General features: G+C 40.4%; 1 protein-coding gene across 1 annotated transcript; it reads left to right on the plus strand.

Annotated features, from left to right (window-relative positions):
* Positions 1-1,253: 1,253 nt before the first annotated feature.
* On the plus strand, positions 1,254-11,521 carry LOC133114027 (GTPase IMAP family member 7-like). Its single transcript, XM_061223226.1, has 4 exons — positions 1,254-1,332; positions 3,191-3,804; positions 3,933-4,181; positions 11,450-11,521. The coding sequence occupies exons 1-4, from the start codon at positions 1,254-1,256 to the stop codon at positions 11,519-11,521; spliced, it is 1,014 nt and encodes a 337-aa protein (XP_061079210.1).
* Positions 11,522-11,730: the final 209 nt, after the last annotated feature.

Raw genomic sequence — 11,730 nt, forward strand, 5'->3', positions numbered from 1 at the left:
ATGTCTTATGTAGGTATGCGTGTATGTAAGTATCGGGAAGATCGCACTCGATTTCCCACACTGTGCATACTTTGTATATGTGTGTAGCGAAAGCAGGCTGGGTAAGATTTCACTCTATTCTATTTATCTTTAATTTGTCTATTGACTGTAATTGACTGTTTTATTCTACGCTAACTGCCTACCCGTCTGGAAATAAATTATTTTGTTTGTAACTTGCGTGATCTCCATGACTCTAATTCATCTTGTACCTTTTCAGCCTAAATTACAACTGAATATTGAGGGGGACAATGGGGACCAAGGACTGACCGATCGGCAGTCCCGTGGTACAGGTGATAGTTCTAAGCTGTGAGGCCAGCAAGTTTCTGCCACCGTAAAGGGTCGGCTATGCAAGGCTTTTGTGGTTTGATGTGAAGGGAACCCATGGGCGTTAATGCGCCGGTTTCTGTCGAACTATCTCTAAGGAGCCCAGTTAATGCTACGCCGACCTGGGCTCACAACTATCATGACTGTGTTGCATGTATTGTGTTGACTGGACCCTCAGCCTCTGAGTTCTACACCGAACTGAGAGCTTGGTACCCCTGTGATAGTTCTAAGCTGTGAGGCCAGCAAGTTTCGGCCAACGTAAAGGGTCGGTTAGGCATGGCTCTTGTGATTGGACGCGAAGGGAACCCATGGGCGTTAATACGCCGGTTCCTGTCTAATTAGCTCTAAGGAGCCCAGTTAATGCTGCGCCGACCTGGGCTCGCAACTATCATGACAGTGTTGCATGTATTGTGTTGACTGGACCCTCAGCCTCTGAGTTCTACACCGAACTGAAATATTCAGCAATAATGTTAAATCGCGAGAACATATATTGAGTAATAGTGGCGCAGGTACGAGTCGAGTGTAATCACTCCCGAGGTTCGCGTAAGTTGCACACCCAAATTTCTAAATTATATATCTTAAATGGAGTCAGATCAACGAGTGGAACGAGAGTAACCACTAAGCTTTCAAAACGGCCCCGTTTACGAACGGAGAATATTAGGAATATTACTGATCTGTTTCAGGCCAGTTGTAAGCGGGATATGGGGCAGGTCAATCCATATCCGACCCGTGGCAACAGACCCAGTATATTCCTAAACATAATTGTGCTCTGTTCGTGTGCGGAGTTTGTTAATTAAAATCTTTCATTCAACAGCCAGGAAAGAACACGTCGTCCCTTCACCTCCAGCTATTCCCTCATTGGTCGAGCTGTGCAGGTTCTACACCTGGATATGTACTGGGAGGCACAGCTGGAGAGGAAGGACCGGAAAATAAGAGAATTAGAAGAACGCATTGATGGCACATTCCTGGGTACGTTTGGAGGGGTTCATAATTTCATGAAATGGTAATACACTCAGTGACCGCTTTACTGAGTATTTATTATGCCTGACTTTTTAATACATTGCTTTTCTGCTGCTGTAGCCCATCCATTTCAAGGTTTGTGTGTTCAGAGAAGCTGCATATCACTGTTGTATCTGCATATCACGGTTATTTGAGTTACTGTGGCCTTCCTGTCAGCTTAGCAGGGCCAGTCTGATCATTCTAACCTCTCTCACTATGAAGTGACAGAACCCACCCACAGAACTGCTGCTCACTGGATGTTGTTTGTTTTCCACTCCATTCTCTGTAAACTCTTGAGACTGAGGTGTGAGAGCCTGGCACCAACAATCATTCCACGGTCAAAGTCACTTACTGTAGATCACATTTATTCCCTGTTCAAATGTTTGGTCTGAACAAGAGCTGAACCTCTAGACTAGTGTTTCTTAAACTCAGTCCTGTATATGCTGGTTCATTTGCATGTACATTTTTCTAAATTAGGTACATGTTTTGAGGGATTATTTACCCTCTTAAACCACATTATATCTGAAATTGCTGTGCATGCCATAACTATTATGTCCCTTAAATGTTCATACTGTGCTATATTGCAAACAATTACATAAAATTACATCTTTTAACTGATCAAATTAAAGTCTGACATTAATCACTCAGCTCCTCATTCGGTTGCTGTACACGTGTTTAGGTTCTGTCATAATTTTTCCTGTCAACCTATTGACACAATGCAGGTTTGACTCGTAATCGTTTTCTTAGTACGTCCTACATTATCTAACAAATGCCTAGTTTTCATGGCCAGTTGTCACCAGTTCTGCAGAATCGGGGTCAGTTACTTGCTTTCTGAAATTGTTTGCAATATAGATCAATAAGCACAATGTGAACATGGGACTTTTATTCTTCATGGCATACATAGCAATTTTAGTAAGATGGCTTTTCATGAATACTACTTTGTCATAGAAGGCTACCACTTTAAGCACAGTACACATTTATGATGTCAGCTAATTGATGTGAGTTAGGATGTAAGGAAAGCAGAAAAAAAGATTTTCAAAGGTAAATACTGTATATCCATTGATCACATATTAACTGCAGTACGTTCCGCTAAGCATAGTTAAAGGTAATACTTGCATTTAAATTGTTCAACTATTTCTCTGCTTTGAACACTGTCCGTCAGTGTGCTAGGGTCATGTGCACTGATACTCATGCCAGCATAGTGTCTAGTGCTTGCTCTCTATGATATTTCACCGAATGCAGTGTGACATCCAGGAAGTTTTAGCACACTGTTTTATGCAGCTATGGTTTTGGACATACTCATATTATTTTGACATACTAAATTGTAAGATCATATTCGATTTCAGATGCAGCCCATGTCTGCATGCTTTTTAGGCTTATTAAATATTTGCATTAATGAGCTGGTGTATAGTAGTACCTAAGAAAGTGGTCACTGATTGTATAGTACTTTTAGCAAAGTATTAACACAATGCTTGTCAGAGTGTAAAATGAATAAGATAGGAATACCCATCTTAGTCGGATGTTTCCACCTGCATTTTGTCTGTCAAAGGTTGTCCTGCCTACATTCAGGATGGAGTTCTTGTTTATTTGTATACATCCTTCAGTTAGTCATTCTTGATCCTGCCAACTTCAGTCTACCTTATGAAATCATCTGCATAACCTGCAAAGGATAGTGCTAAAACATCATTGTTAATTGCACGTGTATACAAAAGCCATATTTCTCACTATGTGTCAGAATCCAGTTCAGTTTGACACCACTCAGACATGCAGTCTGAAATATGAATAGTTTCTTATTAAATTATACTGTTTTAATTTTTTTATTCTGCAGTTGAGGATAAAGATCAGAGCCGTCTGAGGATTGTGCTCGTGGGGAAGACAGGAAATGGGAAAAGTGCCACAGGAAACACCATACTGCTGAATGAGGAGTTCCTGTCTGAGTCCAGTTCAACATCAGTGACTACCCGCTGTCAGAAAAGAGAAGGGAAAGTAGCTGGCAGGCATGTTGCTGAAGTTGACACACCGGGTCTCTTTGACACAGAAGTGTCTAATGAGGTGGTCCAGCAGGAAATAGCCAAATGCATCTCCTATTTGGCCCCAGGACCTCATGTGTTTCTCCTGGTGCTACAGATCGGGAGAATCACAAAGGAGGAGAAGGACACATTGCAGCTCATTAAGAGTACCTTTGGTACAATGGCTGAAATGTTCACCATAGTCTTGTTCACAAGAGGGGATGATCTTAATAAACCAATTGAAAGTTTCATTGAAAAAGGTGGTGCTACACTCCAGAATCTGATTAGTGATTGTGGAAACAGGTTTCATGTTTTCAATAATAAAGACAAGAGCAACTTCACCCAAGTGTCTGAGCTGCTGGATAAGATAGACATGATGGTGCAGAAGAATGGAGGAGGCTGCTACACCAATGAGATGTTCCAGGAGGCAGAAATGACCATAAGGAAAGAATGTGAGAGAATACTGAGAGAGAGAGAGGGAGAGATGCAGAGAGAGAGAGAGAGAAGCTGCAGGCAAAACATGAAGAGGAGGTGAAAGGGATGAACAGAAGGATGGAAGACCAGAGACTTAAAGAAGAGGAAGAAAGAATCCATCGTGAACAAGAGCTGAAAGAAAAAGAAGAACATTTAAGGAAAGAGCTACAAGACTGGAAGAAAAGAGAGCAGGAGGAAAAAGAAAGAAAAGATGAGGAAGAGAAAAAGTACAGAAGACAAGAGTTGGAGTGGAAGAGGGAAATGGATGAGATAAAGGGAGAGAAAATGGGACTCAGAGAGGACTTGAAAAGAAAGAAAGAAGATGAGAAGAAGAAGGTAGAAAGAGAGCAAATAGAGATACAAAAGCTGATAGAAAAACAAAAAAAAGAAAAGAAAGAATTTGAGGAAAAGCATGCAGAAGAAAAGAAAAAGAGGGATAGAGAGGAGCAGGAGAGGAGAAACCGTGAGGAGAGAGAAAGAAGGGAGTGGGAACAGAAAATTAAAGAGGCTGAGAATGAGAAGAAAGAGATACAGGAAGACATGAAGAAAAGCGCTGAGGATTGGGAAAAGGAAAATGAAAAGGAACAAAGAAGACAGAAGAAGGTGGAGAAGGAATGGAGGCAAAAAGAAGAGCAAGAAAGAAAAGAGTGGGATGAGAAACAAAAGAAAATGAGGGATGAGTTTGAAAAAGAAAGAGAACAAGAAAGACAAAAGAGAGAAAAAGAAAGGAGAGATCAAGAGGAAATAATGGAGAGGAATCTTGAAGAAAAGAAAAGTCAGCTGAAAAAACAACAAGAGGAATGGGACAAGGAACGAAAAGAGGAGAGAGAGAGACAATATAAAGAGGAGGAGCAGAGAAGAGAGGAGGAGAGAAAAAGGCTGGCAAAGCTGCATCAGGAATTTGACAAAGAACGAGAAGAAGAGAGACAGAAGAGAACGAAGGAAGATCAGGCCAGGCAAGAAAGAGAAAAGAAAGAACGTGAAGAAAAGGAGAAAGATTTTAAAAGAAAAATTCAAGAAACAGAGAAGAAGTATGAAGAGGATGCGAGAAAAGAAGCAGAAAAAATGAATGACTTTACAAAGCAGTTCAGAAAATTAACAATAACATTCGAGGTAAATGATTTAGACATCCTAATAAGAATGCGAGATGCGCTCAAAAGTGAAAAAAATAAAACGCTTCTGAATTTCCTGAACAGTAAAATCGAGGAGTTGGAGAAGGAGAAAGGTTGGTGTGTCATATTGTAATGTTGTATTTCCTGTGTTAGGCACTAGAACAGAACATTTCTCAAATGTAGATCAAGTACCAAGATACTGATGTGGAATGCTCCATTTGGACAGAAAGCTGAAGATCAGGTCATTTTTTATTAATGCCCCCCAAATTTATAACGACCAATCACGCTGATGCTGCAGTGCTAATCATAACTCCTGTATACTGTAATACTATACTGTATGATAAAACTTGATTGTTTTGCCTGGTGGCAACATATAATTGTAAGACAGAGGGAATGATCCCCTTATCGTGTTGAGGAAAAACAACGTATATCTGTTTCTGCAGTGTCCAGCACAGCGTCAGACACAGCACTTGTCTCCTTACTGAAAAGGGTACAGTATGAAAACATGATTGTTTTCATAACATGCATAATTCTAAATCTGATTGGCAAATGGTCAATACATAAGCATATACTAAATTCAACAGTGATTGGCTATGTCTAATAGATATGAATCCAACATTCTCTAGGGCTGTGTCCGAAGCAGCCTCCTAACTACTCCTTAAAATATGTAGTTTCTGCTGAACTTACCTGCTACTGCCCCCCCGAATACAGACTGTGCTAAACTTACCTCCTACTGCCCTCCTGAATACAGACTGTGTTAAACTTACCTCCTACTGCCCTCCCGAATACAGACTGTGCTAAACTTACCTGCTACTGCCCTCCCAAATACAGACTGTGCTAAACTTACCTCCTACTGCCCTCCCGAATACAGACTGTACTAAACTTACCTGCTACTGCCCTCCCGAATTCAGACTCCTTAAAATATGTACTGTCTGCTAAACTAACCTCCTACACCCAGCCAAATATAGACTGCTTAAAATATGTACTGTCTGCCGAACTTACCTGCTACTGCCCTCCTGAATACAGACTGTTTGCCATAGCAGCAAGTTGAGTACACTGGTTGGGAAGTTGTAGTAGGTGCAATTTTCTCAAAATGTAGTGTACATAAATCCCTGGACCATGTGAATATACCTGTGGTTTCACTGAGTGTATTCGGAGCACACTTTGGAAGTACATCATACTTGTTACTTGGTCTCACAAAGAGGAAGTGGCGGAGCCATCTTTGGGTCCAATCACAGTAATAATTTAGAGAGGACCTGCCAGTCACTGCCAATCACAACATGACTGCCAATCACAGTGAGGGAGACCAGATTACCGCCTCTGTTGCCCAGGAACACTGGGTGTAGATGGGCTTCCACTGATAATTGTTGCCTCTGAAATGTGCCTCTTTTTTTGTATAGTTGCTGACATTTAAATATCTTTGGCTTTAAAGGCGTACTATGCAGGATTTTCACCTTGAAAATATTATAATATTATATAAATATTATAGTCCCAATACCTTGCTTGTCTTCTTGTATTTGTTATTCTAAAAAATCCTTGGGCCTCTTCTGGCAATGGACATTTTTATTTCTGTATTGTAACTAAAAAGCATGTCCAATACACTGAACTATGATAGTATGCCTTTAAGTATTGTTGGTTTGAGCATGTGGATTTTCAATTAAAATATTAAATACAGTGGTTGCCCCCTTCCTGATTTCTTATTTTTTTGCATGTTTGTCACACTTAAATGTTTCAGATCATCAAACAAATTTAAATATTATTCAAAGACAACACAAGTAAACACAAAATGCAGTTTTTAAATGAAGGTTTTTATTATTAAGGGAGAAAAATCCAAACCTACAAGAAATCAGGAACACTTCACACCACTGTATATATAAATTTGTTATTTGTTGCAATTTTTAAAAAATGTGAACCCTCTCCACACCCATACTTTCTCTCTGATATCTTTTTTATGGGTACATGTTGCCTACATTCACAAAACTCAAGCACTTCCTGTCTAAAATGCAGTAATGGGTGTGACCTCATCCTGAGGGAGAGGAGTGGAGAACAGGAGTTGGTGAGGAAGAACCACTTGTTAGGGGTCTTAGATGGCACATTACAGCCATCTATTGGAATCTAGGTAGTGCTGCATTTGCCTGCTGCATATCACTGAAAGTGCTCTGTAGCCCGGGTGTGCTTGGTACGGTTCTTCACGGACTGGACGTCATTTAACATTCAAAACCCCACTTGTCTTGTAGTGGTGGGAGTTTTGAAAAGCAGGCGTATGTGCTCATTATTGTGATGCTTTTGGATGAGCCCAGCTGAGTAGCAGTTTTTATATCTCACAGCAGAGGAGGGGCATTTTATGGGTGCAGGAGCTTGGATAGCAGAGTGTTGATGGTCGTCTGGCATCCAGAAGAGGCACATACCTGCGATTCAGATGAGATGACCCGTTCATCTCTTCCTTTGTTTCAAACCCCATGTTTAGTGCCCACATACATTTGGTTTTTATTCAGCTCTTTTTATTTGAATCTTATATTTTATCCCTGATTTTTCCAATTTTCCCAAACCTGAACTCAGCAGAACTTGTTCATCTCGTTCATCTTGGCGACATTGGCTCAGGCGGTAAGAGCAGTCATCTAGCAGTCAGAGGGTTGCTGGTTCGATCCTGCCCCCGGGGTGTGTCGCAGTGTCCTAGGGCAAGACGCCTAACCCCCGAATGCTCCTGTCGAGCTGGTTGGTGCCTTGCATGGCAGCCAATCGCCGTTGGTGTGTGTGTGTGTGTGTGTGTATGTATGAATGGGGTTAATGAGAGAGATCAATTTTACAGCGCTTTGGATAAAGGCGCTATATGACATGCCAACCATTTACCATCTCCCAGAAGCAACCCCTCAGGTCAGAAGGAGCTATTTACCACACTGCAGACACACTGCCAATCATGTATTGCCCATCAGCTCATCCATATCATCTTGGTTTGTGCTCAGGAATGGTCTCTTGAAATTGCCATAGCCAGTAATGGGGAGACCGGAACACCCAGTCACAGAGCTCACACTTCTGCTTGGAACGAGCGAGAGTCACCCAGACGCCCTTTAATTTTGCCCTTTCAAAAATCTGAATGTACTGCTCCATCAAATTGGGGAAAAAGAGGAGAATTCCAGGCCCAGGGAAAAGGGCAGAAGGCTGGAAGAGTGTGGGCCAGAGGACTTCTTCCTGCAGCTGGGGTGAGGCCCCCAGTGGTTTGGTTTTTCTTGCATAGTCCAAGCCTTCACTTTTAGTAGGAGGTCATTTTGAAAATTTTTGGAGGTGAAGTAAGGGATAAAACAGAAAAAAACCATTCATAAATAATTACACTGTCATATTTATACTGCATTATCTGTTTTATTTATATTATGTTACAATAAGGGGCGACATGGCTCAGGCAGTAAGAGCAGTCGTCTGGCAGTTGGAGGGTTGCCGGTTCGATCCCCCGCCTGGGCTGTGTCGAAGTGTCCCTGAGCAAGACACCTAACCCCTAAATGCTCCTGACGAGCTGGTCGGTGCCTTGCATGGCAGCCAATCGCCGTTGGTGTGTGAGTGTGTGTATGAATGGGTGAATGAGAAGCATCAATTGTACAGTGCTTTGGATGAAGGCGCTATATAAAAATGCCAACCAATAAATTCAATGCAGCAAATGTAAATAGTTCATTCCCGTACATAAATATAACATTTGTGTTCGCTATATACAGTAAATATTATATTTGATAATACAGTGATCTATGTAATAAGGCCAAGAACATGTTTACGTTTCATGAATAAAAAGTAATTCTTCTTACAATTGTAAGGAGTTACATTCTCAGGAGGTCAAATAAAGGCATGTGTAGTTACGATTGAATCTGCGCTGGGAAACGTATTGATAGAATTAAGCCTATAGTGTGCTGGCCGAGCCGTAATGCCCCTACTTAGACTTAATTATCGAGAGATTCCGAACCTCAGGTGTGTCCTGTGGGCCTAATGGAGAAAGGAAAAACAAAAGGGCGCGGGACTCATCCACCACCGCCAAGCCTTAACTGTTTTCCCCATAGCAGTATTTCTGACTGTCTTCACCCAACCCAACCTTCCTCCCCCCACATCAGTTAGGAGGCCAACATAAATCACCTGTGGAACAGAGTGTGTCCCGCTGCCTGACGTCACAGCAGCAAGTGCCAAAGCGAAAACAAAAATGGGGGGGAAAAAACAGCAACAAAAAAAACAAGGAATGTCAATATGTGTAATTCCTAGTCGTAACAGAGTCTATTGGCTTCATATCTAAATATCCAAAAGCAACAACCTGATGGTTCTCTACCTGCAGTTCTTTTAATACATGCTTTTAATGACACAAGGAGCTGTTGGAGCTTGCCTGATAGTGTTGCACAAAACCAGGGATATGCAAAAGAACAGGCAAGTTTTTTTCTGCTGCCTGTTTTCTCAAAAAGTAAAGATTATACATCTGCATGCATCAAGAAAATAGTATTCATATTTCTCAGCGCTTCCTGTCGCAACTTCCGCTGGAGAGAGCATTGTCGAACGAGTTGTCCGCGTCAGGTTTACTTGAGACGAATGTTGTTCATGTGTTACGGACAAAATAGGCTAGTCAGAAATGCAGTCTGCAATTACCTTGCGTTGGGAATGAAAGTATTTCTAAAATGAAACTAATATTTCAGAAATGTATTTCCAGTAAACTGATCATGCGGACAATATTTCCCGAGAGAAATAGCTTGATTGTGTGGGTCTTATGCTGAACGCCTATTCTTGCGATCTTTCGAGTGGCACAGCTTGAACTTTCACTTTTAATTTCCACGCCATTTGGAGCATCAACTGGTGAGAACGCGGCCTTCTTCTGAAATGGCAAGTTCAACTGATCCCTGTGAGTAGCTGCACAACTGTCGACTTTGTTGTTTGTGACCTGTAGAATTTAATGCAAACAATGTAAAAAATAAATCAATAAATGTTCACAAACAAACAAAAGATGATTTGCTTCCGGAATATTCATAAACTAGGCCTATTCTATTTTCTATTATCCTAGTCCTATTCTTTAGAAACCGGTCAAGGTTTAAAATGTGATTTCGGGCTTATTTAACATTTTGTTAAACAGACTTGTATTACACTATTTTTCTTAGACCGTTTTAGCTGCTTATTCATTGTGTGATGCTGTGGTTTACTATTCAGAAGAGGAATGAGAGGGTATTTTATTCTTAAATCAGTTACAAGTGAAGAGGCAGTTTGGGGGGGAAATGTTTAATTCAGAATTGACCGAAATGAAAGAGAATGTGCTTATTACTATTATTTTCATACTAATAATAATAATAGTAATAATAATAATAATAATAATAATAATAATAATAATAATAATAAAAGTACTCATCATCATCATCATTTAAAAGTGACATTGAGTGAAGGTGCATATTCTGAGGTCGGTAGGTATTCTGATAATGTATTATAAAAGTGCAACATTATTCCAATAATCAAATATAGGGATCATTTATTTTGAAGTAGTTTATTTTGTATTTGCAGATTATATTATATGTGTGTGACATTTTTCTTTTATTGTTGTGTGTTAAATAATGTCTCACTGTGTTAGTGACAGGGGATGTAAAGACCGAGCAGGGTCCATGTGGAAGACACAACCCTGACCGGGAGCATCCAAACAGTAAGTAAATATCACTCATCTGTTCTGTGGTGGAAAATAGCCTGCACTCGTGGAGATAAAATAGATTTTAATAATTCTTATATTCATCTTTCAAATAGTTCAAGGAATATTCTAATAATTATAGATGGCTAATATTCAAAAGATTCAAAAGAAGAGTTAAATCAACAGAAGTGAAGTTGCTGTCACAATGCAATGCAATTCACCTTTCATTCATGTCATTATTAATTCAGGACATATGACATATCATTATCAATCTGCCTGTATAAATCACAGTTTTTATCGGTAACCTCACACGCATGCCCGAATGTGTATTTTCAAATCACTTCATAGACTTTTCATTTAAATTTCTTTTACGGACTGCTGATGATTCCCCTACTCTAAGACTTGTTTTGGAACGTGAAGTGGATTTTTTTCTCACATATTTAATTATGAAAAAGAGATATTTAAATCAGTCAGCTGATGCCTGATTATTTGAAGTTATGCCCAGTTAAATTAAATTAAAAAATGTATACAAAGTACAATATGACTAAGTTTGTAGTATTAAAATACAAGGCCTTCACGCTGTCTTACAGAAATAAATGTCTCCTACTTTGCAGTGACTGAGCTGAGGATTTTGCTGCTGGGGAGGTCTGGAGCAGAGAAGAGTAAAGTGGGAAATATCATCCTGAGGAGAGAGGCTTTTGAAACTGAGCCCTCCTTCTTTAAAGCAGTAAAGCAGCAGTGTGAAAGAGTTAGAGGACTGGTGGATGGGAGACATGTGACTGTGATCAACACTCCAGACTTACTGCATCCCCAGATCTCTCAGTATGACATAGACAAGCAGATGGAACTGTGTGTCTCTCTGTCAGACCCTGGGCCCCATGTGCTTCTGCTGGTCCTGCAGCCTGGAAGATTTACAGAGAAGGACGGAGACAGAATGAGGAAGATTCTGAATGATTTGGGTGATCAGGCCTTTAAGTACACAATGGTACTAGTCTCTCATGAAGACTACAAACCAAATGTTTTCATTGGTGAACAGAAGGATCCCATTGAGTTGTTTATTAAAGAATGCAGAGGAAGACATCACAGGTTCAGCAACATAGACACGACTGACCACAGCCAGATTCCTGAATTTATGGAAAACATTAAC

This window comes from Conger conger, chromosome 16, assembly GCF_963514075.1.
Source record: "Conger conger chromosome 16, fConCon1.1, whole genome shotgun sequence".
Lineage (NCBI taxonomy): Eukaryota > Metazoa > Chordata > Actinopteri > Anguilliformes > Congridae > Conger > Conger conger.

What these genes read in the sequence shown, in the direction of transcription:
- LOC133114027 (XM_061223226.1), top strand. Translation starts at nt 1,254, where the DNA reads ATGTACTGGGAGGCACAGCTGGAGAGGAAGGACCGGAAAATAAGAGAA. An exon ending in CATTGATGGCACATTCCTGG is followed by an intron (nt 1,333 to 3,190) that starts GTACGTTTGGAG and finishes TTTATTCTGCAG; the next exon opens with TTGAGGATAAAGATCAGAGC. An exon ending in AGATGTTCCAGGAGGCAGAA is followed by an intron (nt 3,805 to 3,932) that starts ATGACCATAAGG and finishes AGGATGGAAGAC; the next exon opens with CAGAGACTTAAAGAAGAGGA.